Source organism: Patiria miniata, unplaced genomic scaffold, assembly GCF_015706575.1.
Source record: "Patiria miniata isolate m_02_andy unplaced genomic scaffold, ASM1570657v1 HiC_scaffold_24, whole genome shotgun sequence".
Taxonomy (NCBI): domain Eukaryota; kingdom Metazoa; phylum Echinodermata; class Asteroidea; order Valvatida; family Asterinidae; genus Patiria; species Patiria miniata.
The window spans coordinates 8,246,421-8,263,574 of record NW_024037063.1 but is presented as its reverse complement, the minus strand read 5'-3'; the positions used below and the strand labels follow the sequence as shown (position 1 = coordinate 8,263,574).

Sequence of the window (17,154 nt, the reverse complement as noted above, 5' to 3'; positions counted from 1 at the left end):
TACAGGGTGAGTAAAAAATAAATGGAACCCAAACCTCAAAAAATATATTTCATATTTAAAAAAAATATGTAGAAAAATATATGGAAAGCCAATTTTATAAACTACTTTTGATGAAAACATTACTTAAATTGCTCAATCCGTTCAAAGTATATCACCATTTGAACACAATGGCCCTAAAACCTCTTTTGTCCAAAAAATACAATTTCAAGAATCGTCGTCACCATTGTCTCCAAACATCACCAGTGATAAAACCTCAGTTTAAAAGTAAAAAGTATTCAACAAAGTCCTTTTGAAGGCCTGTCTTTTGAAAATTGTGGATTTTATAAATCTTTTAATATTGTTTGCCTAAGCAGGGTTGTTAAGATATTGTGTAATACAGTTGTTGAAACAAGTGTTCTGTGTCATTTTCTTTGTTGTTCCAAACAGTCAGAACAGACAATAAATTGCTTTTTTGGACGAAACAGGTTTTAACGTCATTGCGTTTAAATGGTGATATTCTTTGAATGGATTGAGCAATTTCAGTAATTTTTTTATCTTTTATCTTAAAGTAGTTTCTGAAATTGGCTTTCCAGTCATTATTATTTTTGGTGCTACACATGTTTTTAAATAGGAAATATATTTTCTGGGGTTTGGGTTCTGCTTTTTTTTACTCACCCTGTACAAGTGGCTGGGAAAGGTTCATGTAATTGCTACGTTACAGAAACAGAATAGTAATGTGGTGACCTTTTGTTACGTGATGCTTCTTGTTAGACTGGGCTATTCAAAAACAAAATCTTCAGCAAACATTCCAATTTTGAAGCTAACAGCAAAGTCTCTTCACAAAGCCATATCTCTTTCCTTTTCAATCACCAGTACTTGGTGAAGTTGGGAATATTCTGAAGAAAAAAAAAGACAAGGCAGGCCTAGTAAAGCTGGCCTCAGAGCCCACCAAATTCTATTTGTTTCAGAATGGCTATTCACTGGAAATTTGTCATGCATCTGCGATTCTGTGTACACAGTGGGCTGGATTTAGCCCTTTCACTGGCGTAATGGGGTAGTCCTATACAATAGCACTGCCCAGCTCACAAGTGACAGCGAGGCCAATGAGTTAGTGAGGTACAAAGAGGACTACAGACTGGCCCTCGCTGGAACCAGCAAAAATCAATGTTGCATGGAAGTTAGGCAAAAATCTTGCTTGATTTCTGTACATGTACCAGTACATGACTGCAGCATTGAACTGGCTCTGTTGGTACTTTTCAAAAAAGTGTTTTTCTGGCTTGCAAATCAACAGACCACAGTGGCAAAAGTCGCAATGAATTTTGTTCTGGATTGATTGGTACATAGGGCTGACTCTTTGAACAAGACTAAGAGCCAATCGTCTTCCATTCATTAATGGAGAATTATTGCTAAATATGACACTACAACCATAGCATTATAATGATTAACACCATGTATGGAACTGATTGTAAATATTTGTTTGTACAATGGTTCAGTTCACGTGTGGTAAAAATTGGAATGTACAAGGGATTTGCGACTGACTTACCGACATCTGTTAATTGTCATCAAGCATTGTAGACCAGTTATAGGCCCTCTAAAAGACCCAGTCATGTGCCAGATTACAACCAGACCATGCCTTACTGCCAAAGCTTACCAGCGTGAATAAAATTGCCATATTTTACACTCAAGTTAAAAAGTGACATGAAAGTTGAGTTGCGTATATGGAAAACACATTCATATGGTCCATTCTGTCGTACCTAACACACTTCTCAGCAACCTTAGGACATCAAATACACCAATAAAAGTAATGCTGCTTGTATTTCTTACTCCCCCTCCCCAATATATGGTCAGTATGTTTTCTTTTCAAAGTTGTTGTGCAGCAGTACTGGTAGACTGGTTCCCTCTGGAAAAAAATGACAGCCTGACTGGAAACCAGCCTGTTCGAGAATGACAGGAACAAAATGTCAGGCAAACACCGTTTGAAACTATTAAAAACTAAATATTTCAGTGTGTAATTTGTTTCCTTTTGTTACATTCATTTCAAGTATTAACTATTTAGGTCCCAATTTCATGGCTTCTCTAACCACAGAATTCTGTGCTTTCGATCACCATTTTGTGCTAACAGTGCTGGCGGAATAAATTCTGTGCTAACCCTGTAAGCACAGAATCCTTAGTTACAAAATTGTACGCATGTGCAGAAGCCAAAATTCCTCGCCAACTCACGAAATCCACTCTGTTCACAAGTACCCCCTCACCGGCAAAGGAAGTACAGTTGGGGGTGACCGACCGACGCCATCTTGCCTGACTGCAATTTTGCCGCGACACGCGGCCGTACCACTGCGTGTACATAGTACAAATCCCCTGGTGTACGTGTGTCACACACAAGGAACGGTGTGCGTCAAACAGCTAAATGTCCCGCCCATGGGACGTCGTTGTTAGGTAAAAGGGCGCCCTCTTTTGTTAGCGCACAGAGCTCATATGCTTACCATAAGCACAGAATTCTCTGCTACAGTAAGCAGGGATTTTTCACCAACGGTAAGCAGAGCCATGAAATGGGCCCAGATGAATTCGTAACATTTGCACAGCATGACTTTTTGACCGTCTGCACATGGTGGCTGGTCACTCAGTCTACTTTGGTGGCAAGTCACTCAGTAGTTTAGTGATGCTAAAATAAGTAAATAAATAAACAAACAACTGAATTTGGTGATCGTTTTCAGCAAATTTGAGTTCAGTTCAGGGTTTTGGCTGTGAAAGTGAAAGTGTGTCAAAGGTTGAAATAAATACAAAATTGATTACCAATAAAAAGGGCAATATAAACTGAAGTGGTGATAAAGAACGTTTCATCTACCTTGACTCCGGCTGTCCTGGAGATTTCAAGACACAACATGCAGGTGTAGATTGAATCAGTTAGAATACTGTAAAACTTGAATACCCTGCAATTAAAAGTAAGTCATCATTCCAACAGCATATATAGTATGTTGCTCTGCTGCTCTCTGCAAAAAGAAAAGAAAATTAAACTTGGATATTTAAATAGAATAGATCCAAGCAGAATATAAAATGGAAATGAATGAGAATTCTTCAAGATTGTGCAAGCTACAAGACTAAGGTTGTACATGACAAGGATGGTAACCCCTCAACTATGAAGATAGCGTCAAGAAAATGCTCTCAGCAGATGGCAGGAGTATTTCAAAAGGCTCTTGAAACCAGTTAAACAAGGTAGAAACAACTTGTCTCAGTTCCTGCTGAGCTATCCAGACAATGACGTTAGGAAGGCAGTGACAGCCAGCCCAAGGATCCAGGCTGCAGGAATGGATGACCACATGGCTGACCATGTTCCAAAAAGAATGGAGGGAGACAAAAGTTGTTGTACCAATTTGGAAATATACAGCAAAGAGAAATCACTGCTAAGCCACCCTTGAAAATTCAAAAATATTGGAAAAACATTCTTGGTACAAGGGCGGATCCAGAGAGGTTACTGCTGGGGGGGGGGGGGGGGGGGGCAGCGCCCCCTCTGCACCCCCTGGATCTGCCACTGAGGTACAAGGTGGAACCCCTGATGAGTGTTGCACACTGATGGTGGAAACATGTCGCCAACCAAAAAGTATTTCCAGCACTACTTTCAATGCTGTGTTGAAATGTGAACCTAAACCAAAGTAAGAAAAGGTTTGCACAGATTGGTGTTGCAGGTCTCATTTGTTTTCCCATGAGCTACATGTATAGAGACCTAAAACTGCTATGGACTCCATACACAAACACTCCATAAATAGTGACCGAGATACCACACATATTTGAACACCATTGACATGGTATGGTACCCATAGGAAGATGTTATTGGTTTGTGCGCATTCAGATTCAGATGAAAGTTGATTGTGCTACATCATGCTGTACTTGCACAGGGCCAACACACAACTTGCAGTGTTGTAGTCAAGTACTTTTTTCCCCGAGTACTGAGTACTGCCGAGTACTTAGGTTACCGAGTACGAGTACGCATACTTGTACTTCCGAGTACCAGTTCAGGTCTCCGCATATGAGTACTTGTATTCCGAGTATGAGTACTTCTATTTCCGAATATGGCCATACAGCAAATGGTTCATTGTGCGTTCTTGGCCAAGGCCCAGTCTGACTGATATACAGTCCCACTCACGGCTAGCTGTTAAAATAATGTGTTTGTCTGGACGTGCACAGAGAAAAATCAGAGAACTTTTATTTCTCTGCAAGCCAATCAACCATTTCCAACTGCAAGTATCGATAATAAAATAAGGTTGGGTAAGTTAAGCTATACCATTTTTTTCCGAGTACTGCTATTCGAGTACGAGTTCGGAGATGATCGAGTACAATTTTGACATGTCGAGTACGAGTACTTTGCTATCCGTGTACGAGAACCGTCATTTCAAGTACAAATATTTTGACATTCGAGTACAAGTATAAGTACTCTAAAAGAAGTACTTGAGTAGTACTCGAGGACGAGTACCGAGGACAAGTTGTACTGAGTGATCATTGTACCATCACTATTCCTGAATGGGGTCTAAAGTCTAGTAAAAAATAAGTTGCTTAGAGTTTTAGCCCAAAAAAGCCAGCATCCCTGATTGTCTGCACAAGTAGCGCATGCGCACTAATTTCCCCCACTTACAAGATTCTCAAGACATTGCTGTGATAGCCATTCGTGAATGATCGTGATTCGTTTTGATAACGCCCTCTTACGGCAAGTGAACTTCTTGACACAAGACCAGCCTACCAGTGGCGTATGCAGGATTTTTACTGATGGGGGAGGGGGGAGGAGGCAGGTTTCTGTGCTGGAAGGTACATGTAGCCAGGATAGCCAGTAAAAAAATAACATGGCATTATTGATAAATGTTACTCATGTTCAGAAACAGTACAAGAAATATTTTTGTTGAAAGTATAATTGCAAGAGTCTCATGAATCTTTCAAGTTCAACTTTTTGGAGTTGGGCGACTACAGTTTTGCAAAGAAAGTGTTTATTAAGCTGTGAACTGGTCTCGCATTTTTTCCATTTTTAAGCCAGCAGATCACGAGTAGGCCTACACCATGCAAGATTTTAAATTACCATTCCTCTTCTAGCGAATACGTGGCTTAGTGGATAGTGTGCCTGCCTCGCAAGCAACGCCGCTTGAGTTCGAGTCCCAGCATGACCCACGATTTTGAAACTTTACTTTTGCGTCCAAAAAAAAGAATAGTCTTCTTTTAGGCATATTGTTTTAAATCGAATCCTACATTTAAGTGCAGAGTATTCATCTTCTTTTTCTGATTAGTGGTTCTAGATGAGTTTTTTCAAAGGGAAATAAAGTACGAAATTGTAATAGGTCTGGTTCCCATCTCTTTAACACAAAATTAGAACAGAGCCAGACGAAGATTCGTCATGGTAAAATTTCGAAGTCCCAAAAAACTTAAGGGGAAAAATGGCCTCAACACAACAAGAAACATACGAGCACAACTTTTGATTTTCCGAGGTCACTTACATCGTTGGTACTCTGAGTCATGTACGCAAGAAATGGTAGGAGCGGAGCCGTCCGGGTACCCGTACAATCATGTGTGTTGAGCGTTTCTACACAATGCGGGAGCGTGGCATACTTAATGTTATGGACACCACGTTAACGGGTCTAGGTCAAATATAGATATGATAGACATTAAATTTCAGTTGATACGACCATTTAGCAACATCATGAAGACACCAACCACCAGATTAAGGCGATCCTGCAATATAGGGCCCATGTTTGCTTTTGATCAAATTAGAGTCAAAAATGTTTTTATTGCTCAAAATCACCTTTACAATTAAAAGCAGACTTTTCTCAATTCTAATGACACCCATTTTGCAATCTTGGATAGATTCTTGGGGTAGAAATCACGATTTTCTTGCGCAGTTTGTGCCTTGCGATTCAGCGCGCCGTGCGTGCTCACGGTACATCGCGCGGTGATCACCATCTGATCTTTATTTTCGGGTCGCGTGTTGTCGCCGCACTGTCATAGTAATTTTTCTCCCAAATTTCCCTCAAAAAATCAAAACCCTGCCCTCTCTATCTATGACATACCTGTTTATTGAGAATGTCGCCAACTGACAATGACTGAACTAGTTTGGTAGGTCCAATAATTTTTAAGTGCATTTTGTTCCCTTATACTAGGAACCGGGCCCTACACTACACGATCGCCCAAATTAAAGTAAGTCCGTCGATCACTGAAGCAAGATGCGACACATCCTCGATCATCTGATGATCAGATGATGCAGCGCTAATGATACACATGGCACATGCACAAACAATGACACTAATTCATTTGGCAATTTCGGAAAATACATTGGGCTAATGCAACAGCCCTTTAAGAAAAAGGATACCCTCTATTCTGAGCTTCATAACTTGTTCCTTGTCCTGCTCCTTGTCAGTGTCCTCATCTGGAACTTCCAATGCCCCGTCCGCTTCATCACCTTGGACCGATGATAGAGCATCTGTACGTGCGTAAGGAATAGGGAAAACCCGCGATGAAACATGCCATGCACCAAACACTAATGGGACGGTTTTCTGACAAAAGAAAACCCTAATAGCAGTTTGGCCGGTATCAAATGAAGGCTGAAAGATCGGGGCTTACCTTTATTTTCACGACCGACAAGTTTTTCGGCCCATGACGACCAGGGCTGGCCCACAAACTGTGACGGACTGCCGTGGTTTATGGTCGCCATTGCTGTTCTGCCGTGTTGCCTGCCATGTATCCCGTCGTCCTGTGCGCGTGACGTCACTGACAGTTCGCACGCGAGCACCGCGAGTACTTTGCAAGATGTAGGGCCACCTACAGCATCATTAACTTTTAACTTTCTTTTAATTACCTTAATGTGATATTTTCCCCAAAAGACCAGAAGAAAGAAATAACAAGACTTAAAGTTCTCTTTGCATTTGTCCATTTTTAGATGGTTGCTTCGTTTGTGCATGGAGCTATAAAAAGTTACCATGTTTTTGTGTCCCATTTTTTCTTTGTTGTGATATTATCTTGTTGCTTTCTTCATGACCTTTTCTTCTTTCTTCATTGTTTGCCTGGTTCCGTGGACCGGTATACACGATGATGCGTTGCAGGCCTTTTATTGTCAAATGTGGTTAATTATGGCAAACCAAATCCTGCCCTTTAATTTGGTTTGGCCTGAATGGCATTAGGGGTAGTGACAGAGATGCACATATAGCTTGGTATTGATAATTATATAATTATATAAAGGGACTAAACTTAAAAAAGTTTAACAAAGGGACATTTGAAGGTGTAAGACATGCTAGCCACAATCCTTTTCAGGACATGACATTAATCCTCCCAACCAGCCACTGTTAGAATAGAAGTCATGATTGGTCATGGTTGGTCCACATGCCTCAATCACTTTGAGTTTTCTTAAACACTGACAACTCTGGAATACATTATTATTTCAACTACCGGTACCGTCTTTAACCAACTCTGACTTAACAACTCTCCTAAACAATAGTTAAGCATTTTAGTATTATTTTTATTTTCTGGTACTCCTCAAAAGCGCCCTAGGTACTGTAGCTCACAAGCCTGAAGAAAAAAACATGTAGAGAGGAAAGAATGAGAAAAATTACAGTTTTAGAGGTGGGAGGAAAACCCCAGAATAATATTCTGGGGAAACCCACAGAATCAGGTAGGGACTGAAAACCCAATCCACATATTGGCCCAGGCGGGAATCGAACCCAGGTCACAGCGATGAAAGGCGAGGAAAGCACCACTACACCAACCTTACTCCGCTATTGTATGGGTATTCATAGTATATTCTTCTTGTTTTGTCTTTGAAAAGTAAATTAAGCAGTTCAATATCTTGCCAAAGTACCGGTAATTGAAAAATGCCCATAATTTAAGGAACTTCTTTTTTCCTTGTCTTTTAAGGGGTGGGGGATGTGAGGGGCAAGTTATATCAAGAATTCAAGCACTGACACAACTTTAAAGTTATCTACTTAATGACACACCAGAGCCAGGCCACATTCCTCATACTGCACTTCTGAATGCGGTTTTAATGAAATCAGCACTCTCCAAGTCATCGTTACTGTTAGGATACCATTTAATCCTTCGCAAGATACACATAAACAAAACAAAATGTTTTTCCCCTCTATTTCTACAATGTCACTTGCTCATTAATAGCATACAGAGTTAAAGAATTAACAATCAACAGAAATAGTCACTTTGTGTCTTTTCATCCATACACCTCGGAAGTTCATAAAATAATACACTACACATTGTTCAGAAAAACCTACTTGGTGAATTGGCCAAATGTAAGCAAATGAGAAAATACATGTTTCTTAACGTGAAAATATCACTGACGCCGAGATATTGTCAAGTGTTGCAATGCAACTTTGGATTTAAAAAAAGCAAATATGATTTCTGTTATTGTTGCATAATGTGTTAAGTTGTCTGGGTAGCACACTGGGCCTACCGTCATCTTAAAAGGGTTTCCATGACAATTTGATGTTCCTCTTGACCATAAATGTAGCATGTGTACATGAAACTATAGGAAGCTATTCTGATGGCTTCTTCAATGGCAAATAAATATAAATTTAAATTAGTAAGGAAAACCTCAATATTAGGTTGATTTTGTCTTTTACAGGGCACCATCTTATTTATGTTAACTATCTTTTGGGGATTTGTACTAACAATAAGGCCGCATTATCGTGGTTGGTGATCAACTCACTTTTCTACCTATGCCTCAAATATGCACCATTTACACTGTTTGTTGTATTTATTGTTTAATTTCATATATCTGAGTCAAACTCAACTCTGCATGAGTATCGAAAACTAGGCAAAATGATGTGTCAACAGTTTGTTTTTGGGGTATTCCACATACATGTAACAATATGTTTTATCATTGAACAGAAGTTTAAAGTAAACAAAAATCAAACTGGTAATTCTTAAGAGAAAAAGAAGAGACCAACTGTTTTAACTGTATAATCCTAGTCAAAAGGGAAAAAGGTAAATGTTATATTTACAACATAAAGGACGTATAAGCCTTCACTTACTTTAGAATGTAACAATCTCAAATTAGGTGTTTTCAAAATGTATGTACATAATAATCACTGATGAATAATGCAAACAACGGCCCTTATGCGTGGCGGCCATTTTAGAGGGCATCTTTTTTTCTTTTTCTTTTAATTCAGTAACATGCCTATCCCAGCAAAAACAAAGGCATTGCCCTGTAAGATGGCTGCCAGGCATACAGTCCATTACTACACTGGTTGGAAAAGAAACAACTACATCAATTCAAAAACAGAAAGTGGCAAATTGAATATTCAACTTCTACTTTACACAGTAGTACTTTAAATATGTTACGTGAACAAAGATGTAACTGAAGAAGGGTTTTTAAATTTTCATTTTAAGTTCTTTCTACATGTTTATGATAGACAGCTGCTGAATAAAGGAAAATAAGTAAATTTAAAAAAATATTTCCGAAATGGATGCAGGAAATTCAATTGAACACAATGTATATGAGAGAAAAATATAAAATGACCAATCAGTTAGTATCATTTTGACTACTTCTTCCGAGTCTGTTCTCTATTTTCAAATAAAGTAAATGCCATACTTTTATAAATCAAACAAATCCAGGAACAAATTGAGTTCATTGCAAGCTGTTAAATAAAAGTGTAAATTGAGCCATGCATTCTGAACAATTAAAGTTGTTTTTTTTTTGCATTTTGTAGTCATTCACATGCCACTGTTTGAAAAGTAGTAGTCAAGTTAATATTGTTAACTTTTAAAGATATAGACCAGGAAATAGACTTAACCCGAAGAATTTTTAGAGACCAATATGAAAAATCTCTTCACTTATTGCAAAACGGAAGAATTTTCATGTATATAGACTTTTTTTTTTTTTTAGAGCATCTTTAAAAAAACAAAAACAAAAAGCTGTAGGTGTTGGTACCAATTAACTAGTCAAAGTGATGCGACTAGAAATAATCTACATACTGTGCTACTTTCTTAGTGAGACAAGTGTAAGCTTCTGCAAAAAAAAAATGCAGAAAATCTGAACTTGTTCCAAACAACCACAAGTAGGCATTTTTGGGCCTGCAAAATGTTCACTTTATGCTGTTGACAAATTCATACTTCAAACGGATTCTTGAGGGAAATTGGATTCCCCATTGGCATACCAGTGCGTACATACATGTATTCAGATATGTGCATGTAATTTATTGTAAACATAGAAGTACCAGGGTTCCTGGGTAAATACATCATAGAACTGGAGCTTTTAAGTTATTTTCTACATTTGCTGGTACTTATTTACTGTTACATATATTTCCATAACAAACTCCCATTTTTGATTACGGTATTCTGCTAGCGAGAAGCCACAAGGGTTGATGCAGGCACGGAGAGTGAGATTTTGGTGTTTAGGTCTTACTACCAATTCAGCTCTTTCTTAAACTTAAACTTCAGCTCCCTCCCCTGAGAATCCATATTTTCTGGTAAGGGACCTTTAATTCGTCAAATTTGTAAAATGAAAAGCCCTTAGCTACAGCTGTGAGTTTAAGCTTGCATGTTCAGAACACATTCAAAAACAGTTTGCGAGCTGAGGGAATAAAAGGCAAAAATTTTGGATTGTATGTGACATACAGTATACGTCAACTACTTAACTTATTCAGTCACTTCTTTGATCCCACTTGCAAAAGCCAACAAATTACGTATCTGCAGTGCACGTGCATAACTTGTAGATCATGTTTTAAAGTAAAAGGGAATAAAATCAAATCATCTTTCTCAGTCAACTGTAGGAGGTAGAATTAACAAACAAGAAAAAATGAAATATGTATTGCAAGAATAAACAGAAAAACGCAAATTAAGACAACAAGGAATAGAAATGTATGGTTAAAAAACAACTGATCAACTGGAAAAAAAAATATATTTTTGGCACACTACTTGGATAAATGGATATGACTATATCCAAATCATGCATTACTTTCAAACCATACTGAGAAGATAAAGTGCCGATTGTTACTATTGTTGTTGATTTGTCAAAATGCACTTTCGTTTAAACAAAAACACAATTGCACTACACTTTACTGACAACTGTGGTCTTTTTTTTTCCAAGCACTAAACAGAAGTCACATGTAATGTTTGACTTCTGTTACTACAAAACTCAAGGGCAATTTATCACTTTAACAACCATCTTTTCAGAACATCATTACTTACAGGTGGAGGTGTCAAGTAAAAACAAAAAAATGAATAAAACAATACATGACCTGTGAAATCTGTATGAATCTCCATAAAGGCCACCTAATGGTGTCGATTCAAAATAATGTAGCTGATCATTGTGTCTAATGTCAACTGAAAAAATAATTTCTGAAAACTCTAAAAATAATAATTTAGAATTAGAACTATTATTCCTTGTTCAATCGGATGAAGAGCAACTTTGCACAAGAAATTAGAAAAATCAACCGACTAATGCCCATCATCACTTGGTCAAAAAAAGTGTTAATCAAACAAGCTTTTTGCAAGATCATGTTGAATTTTTTTTTTTTTTTTTTTACGTGCTACAGCGTAACAGGTCTTAGTGTGCTAAGCTTTACACTAATATGAACAGCTATAAATCGTTTGGCTGCTTTTTAAATATTAACACAAGCGCACTTTACCCCTTTTGTTAATTACACGTTTCTTCCATTAGAGTACAATTTTTACACTAATAGCTCATAGTACTTACTGTACACACAAACACACTCTTCATTTGAAGTCAACAGCAGATCCCAGACATGTGACAAATCTTTGATGAATTTTTCAATTACATCTCCATTCGTTTATGAAACTGATATAACAAAATAAGTGTCTTTCATGATGCGACAGTAAAACTCGATGTGTCAAACTTTATACTTCTACAAACTCCAGTGCTCTCTTTAGTGAGTATTCGTCATGGAACGGACCTTCAATATGTATAACACCACTGAATCCAACAACCATAACAATGTTCATTATAACGTTAATTGGTAGGGTAATTAATGGCATGTATTCTACAAAACAAACTGGTAGCCAATCAAAGGCGTTTTGATTACAAGCAAAGTGTCTGGTATACCAATTACTAATTAGAGGAGCATTCTAACACGTTTACTCTAGCTTCCCATCAAGATGACTCAGTCATGTTACTTTCAAAAGTTTCTGTTAGAGTCTCTTGGGTTGAGGAGGACTCTGCTTGTACCTGGGTGGATGTTGAATCATGCTGGGTGTCACAGGGTTGTGCTGCATCAGAATGCGTTTGTGGAGTGGGTTCTTGATGGGTGACACTGGGCTCATCTGCGGTTGTACTAGGCTCAGCAGGAGCTGTTGGAGGGGTAGATGTCAGTGGTGATTGACTATCACTTGGAGCCTCTTGGCTGGGTGGCATGGGAGTTTCCACTGATGTGTCAACACTGGATTCAGAAGATAATGCTGGATGTGAAGTTGTCAATGGCTTTTCCGGTGAAGTTCCAGTGTTAAGTTCCAATGGAATTTCTTCAGCGACCACACTATCCACACTATCTGATTTCTTGGTGTCTGGAAATTGGATTTCCATGGGTTCTTCACTGGCAGCTGCTGCAATGGGAGAGTTAGCCACAGGAGTAGAGACAACTGAGATGATCTCCTCTGTAGTATCCATCGCCACTGTATCTCCAGTCTCTTCACTTGTCATTACTTTCTGGGAGACTTGTTTGTCCATGTCACTGGGGGTATCTACTTGGGCCACCACTGATTTGGTGTCTTCAGATGTCTCTGTGACTGGCTCACCTCCTGACTTTTGGTCTGTACAAGACATTGGGGTCTCTGATGAGCTAGAATCTTTGAGTGATTGTGTCTCAGTTTTCTCCGTGGACGAATCACACATGTCCGCAATTATTGGTTTAATATCAGGAACAGTTTCTTCCATTGGTGTCCCCGTGGTATCTTCTAGACAGTTTGGTTCCATCTTGATCTTGATGTCTAGTGGTTTGGAGGGTGGTGTTGGCGTAGTGGAACCGCTGCTTCTCCTAGCTTCAGCAGCCCTCTGAGCTGCATGGCGTGCCTTGGCTGCCACAGACTGACGCTGTCTCTTGATACAAGGGCGACAGATGAACTCTTCATCATCAGCTGGCTCTTGCGTCATACCTGTGTCACCCAGAGAGAAAAGTATCACATGGTCACGATGCATCAGTTGGCAAGTCACTGGACCACAGGAGTTCCACAAGGTTTACAATTCTTTACAGGAATGGACTCCATGCAGAATAAGTAACAGTACAGTGTGTGGGATTTTTCACACACAGGACCAGAACTTGCAGGGATACTTAGTAGTCGTCTTAAACTCCACCTGCATTTTCTAGATAAAAATCTTAATGCAGTCCCTGCCAGGTTTATGGGTTGCATGTGTATGGCGTGGAGTACAAGTCTTATTTTCATCTGAATGTGCATGAACAAGTAATGTTTCCACATGAAAATTGGTCACAGAAGTCTCTCATATTTCACTATTCAGGGACTAGTTGTGCACAGATTCCATACACAACACTCCGATACTGTGGACAGAATATGATTCTCATGGTATGTTTTGAAGTAAGGACTAGGATGAATAAACGGGATTTCATGACGTCACATGCCCATACCTGCACAACCAAAGTACACCAGTATGTTACTTGTTGCTCACTGTGCTGCCGTTCAATTTGATGAAGTTATTGCAGTGACTGTGACATCATGAACATTCCATAGATAGGGACCCACTTATCACTGAATTGAATGATGGATGACTCACCAATGCATAGTAGATGGTACCATTTTTCACACTTGTCACACTGGACCCAACTGATGTCATCACCGGTGGGTTGTAGACAGTGTTTGGCTGAGCATTGCTCATCATCCTCATCACCGTCTACATTGACAAACGGCTCAGTCTCCAGCTTCTTACCCTTCTCCTTCTCATCTTTGACTGCTGGTAATGAAAGAACAATCAAAATACAATTCAAATAAATATCTTGGGGGTGAGATTGAAGGAAAATGAGAAATCTACGAGATAATCGGCTCCAGAGCAATGTAGGGTCTACGGTTTATGTTTGTATGTATCTAAAGGCACCAATTAATGCACCCATTTCTTTTGTCCTAAATAAACTTTTAAAAGTAAAAACACCTTTGAGGTAAAATCTCAGGAATTCCAGATTTCATAAGGGATCTTTTCAAAATCCTGAAATCTGGTGGAAAATCCTTTGTAAGAAATTCTGAAATCAGGACAAATCTTGACAAATCTCATCCCTGATATCTTGCTGAAAGGTTTCAGTGCTGACAACAGAGAAAGCTTGGTTAAACATCCCAGGATGCTGAAGTATGTAATAGCAACCTCATCCTCAATGTGCAATCTGCAATTCTATTATCAAGAACCTGGTAAGAGATCCATTGTGAACCAACACTGCTACATGGTTGTTAATGTTGCTACGATTTCACAGCAAGTATACTATCCCATAAATGGGATACAAATGTGCATCAAAGTCTACTAAGGTGGTTTTTCACCAGTTTGTTTAAATACAGCAGGGATACACACACTACAATAATCCCCGGACAGGATTTTTAATTCTAAATACAAACCGCACTTAGCAGGATGTGAACAATAATCAATCACATGCACTAAAACTACACTGAAGACATTAGTGTTTACTAAGAGCACATACTATATTCTTGGTGTTAAAAAAGCCTGACAACTTTTTGACAATAACATTTATAATTTTGTGTGAAATTGGGAAGAATGGATGTAATTTGAATGGCTTAATCTGCCTTTCGGCAGCAAAATTCAATTTGTTTTTTAAAATTTGCATTGTTAAAAGGCCCTGTCTTAGGAATCATTTTATTTTAGAGAACGAGTCCAAAACAATGGACAGATTTGTAGCCCACTTATTTCCTCCTCTTCGAAGCCAGTCCTTGACCAATTCCTATCTTTCATCTGCAAACCTCTATGCCATTGATCCTAATAAAAGTTACCTTTTTTCTTCTTCATTTTCTTGTTTTCTTCCTTCATCTTGTTCTCTTTGCCTTCCTTCTTAATCTTATCAGCCAGGCCTAGCTGCTCCTTCTTGATGCCGCGTCCATCCTTCTCCTGTTTCTTCCTCTTCTTCATTCTCTTCTCCAGCTTGTGAGCCTCTTCCATCATGGCTGCTCGGAAGGTCTCGGTATCCTCGCTCATTCCTTCGTTCTCTCGTTTGCGCTTCAGCTTCTTTTTCTCCTTGTCTATGATCTTGGGCCGCATCAGAATTTTCTCAGTGATGGATTCCTCTTTGAGTTGCTGAAACAGACAAGAACATAAGATCCGGTTTCAGTTAAGTTTTGTAAATAGTTTTCAAATGATGGAAAGAAGTTATATATGTCATACTTTCTCTTCAATGGTTTAGTTTTTATGACCAGAGTTATCATAATTTAACATTGTATAATTGAAGGTGGGGGACAATTTATGAACAAAACTCTAACAGTTATTCAATGCTCAAAACACACTCAAGACTCAATTTCAATATTTGTATGTTATTGCCATCCATGTCTGGTTCTTTTTAAATATTAATCAAAGAGGTTTTTTTTGTTTATCAACAAAATGTGTAACTTCCCTCCCAATATTCAATGAAAAAGGTGATATGAAAAAGGTGATTAGATAAAGTCGGCTTTTTACAGGTTTTAGGGGAAAAGTGACCTTAAAATTTAAATATCAAAATATCTGTATCCTCTCCTTCATGAAACATTTCGTTTAGATAATTCAAATCAGTAAATTTAAATATCAAATATCTGTATCCTCTCCTTCATGAAACATTTCGTTTAGATAATTCAAATCAGTACCTGTACAAAGAGTTCCATGAAGCGTTCCTCTCGTACTGGTTGGCAAGCCTGTAAGATGCGCCAGATGTGCTGCGTCTCATCAAGTGATACCTCCAGCAGGTCCCCCTCCATCATTAGATCTTCTAGCTGAGCCTTAACCATCGGTGACAGTTCCAGTACAGGAGATTCCACAGGTCTCGGAATGACTGCAGACTTTCGAGAGTGCTTACGTTGCTGTACTGGCTCCTGCTTTGCCTTAGGGGCAGCACTGTATGCATGCTCAGAGCTGGTAACGGCACTGTAGGCGTGTTCAGTGTCTGGGAGCTGATCAGTTGGAGATAAGTCAGAATCGGAGACGTCGGGTGGAGGGTAGGTATCTTCTTGCTCAGCAGACGAGTCTTGAATGGTTTTCTCAAGTCCAATCATGTGTGGGGGCTGACGAGCTTCGGTGTCCATAGCCAATGGTGTGGTGTTGTTTTCATCAGGGAAAGGTGTATCGTTCTCTGCTTGGGGATGAGCATCAGGTTGAGGATGGGTAGGAACAGGTGACATACCATGGAGAATAGATGCAGCATGGACATCAGTGGATAACTCCCTATTCGCTGGACTCTGTGAGATGCTTTGCCTGTATTCCTGCTGCTCAGGATTACCAGCAGCCCTCTTGACCTCTGATGACATAATCTGCTCTGTTTTCTCTTTGGCAGCTTGCTCTACCATGCGCTGACTCAGTGCAGACAGTTTGGCTAATGCTGATGCTAACTCCTCTGTTGCCAGTGCCTGGCGGGCACGGTCTTGCCAGCTCATACCACGTTCTGTCAGACACTGTAAGGCTTCTCCTTCAGGTAGTCGTACTGGCAGCTTCTGAAGTGACACCAATAAGGAAAGGATGGTCTCCAGACGGGGTCGGCGTGATCTCAAACACATCGGGCACAAGAACTTCATGTCACGTGCTTGAGGCTGCTGTATAGACGAGCTGGCTCCACTGACAACTGGAGTCAGGAACTTACTCTTGTTGGCGTTGGGTTTGGGAAGAGGTACGCAAGTATTGTGGAACCAGTCCTTGCATAACTCACACTGCAGCATGAAGCCACCGACACCCTTACGGCAAATGCAGTACTTGCCTTGCTCAGTACCTTCCTCCTCCATCTGCTGTTTGCGACGGTTCTTGTCTCGCAACAAACGCATCAATTCAATCTCTCGGGCCTCGTTGTCTTTGTAGCCAGCCACCTGATGGCAAAGGAAAGATCATTTCAGTAGATTTGTTGACAGTCAGGGCCCAATGTCAGTAGGCTGCTAAGCACATGTTAGCAAATAAATCATGTGCTTTGACACAGAGCATAAGGAGCAGGTGCAGCATAACTTTGCCTAAATTAGTGGCGTAAAAATAGAAATCTCTATTGGCGTGCAATCAGTTTTTACATCCAC

At 39.5% G+C, this 17,154-nt stretch overlaps 2 protein-coding genes across 5 annotated transcripts in view; both read right to left on the bottom strand.

Annotated features, from left to right (window-relative positions):
• LOC119731670 (ataxin-7-like protein 1) overlaps window positions 1-6,722 on the bottom strand; it is a 47,041-nt gene extending 40,319 nt beyond the window's left edge. For both annotated transcript variants that reach the window (XM_038204876.1, XM_038204877.1), the window contains exons 1-2: window positions 6,574-6,722; window positions 6,323-6,433 (exon numbers count right to left, since the gene is read on the bottom strand). In XM_038204876.1, the coding sequence (XP_038060804.1) occupies window positions 6,323-6,433; window positions 6,574-6,664 (202 nt within the window). In that variant the 5' untranslated portion in view covers window positions 6,665-6,722. The remainder of the gene's footprint in view (window positions 1-6,322; window positions 6,434-6,573) is intronic.
• A 1,229-nt stretch (window positions 6,723-7,951) lies between these two features.
• Window positions 7,952-17,154, bottom strand: part of LOC119732260 (lysine-specific demethylase 5A-like) — a 45,827-nt gene continuing 36,624 nt past the window's right edge. For 2 of the 3 annotated variants that reach the window (XM_038205710.1, XM_038205712.1), the window contains 4 exons: window positions 15,751-16,956; window positions 14,911-15,211; window positions 13,697-13,873; window positions 7,952-13,062 (listed from right to left, as the gene is read on the bottom strand). In XM_038205710.1, the coding sequence (XP_038061638.1) occupies window positions 12,065-13,062; window positions 13,697-13,873; window positions 14,911-15,211; window positions 15,751-16,956 (2,682 nt within the window). In that variant the 3' untranslated portion in view covers window positions 7,952-12,064. The remainder of the gene's footprint in view (window positions 13,063-13,696; window positions 13,874-14,910; window positions 15,212-15,750; window positions 16,957-17,154) is intronic. The other variant, XM_038205711.1, reaches the window with a different exon arrangement.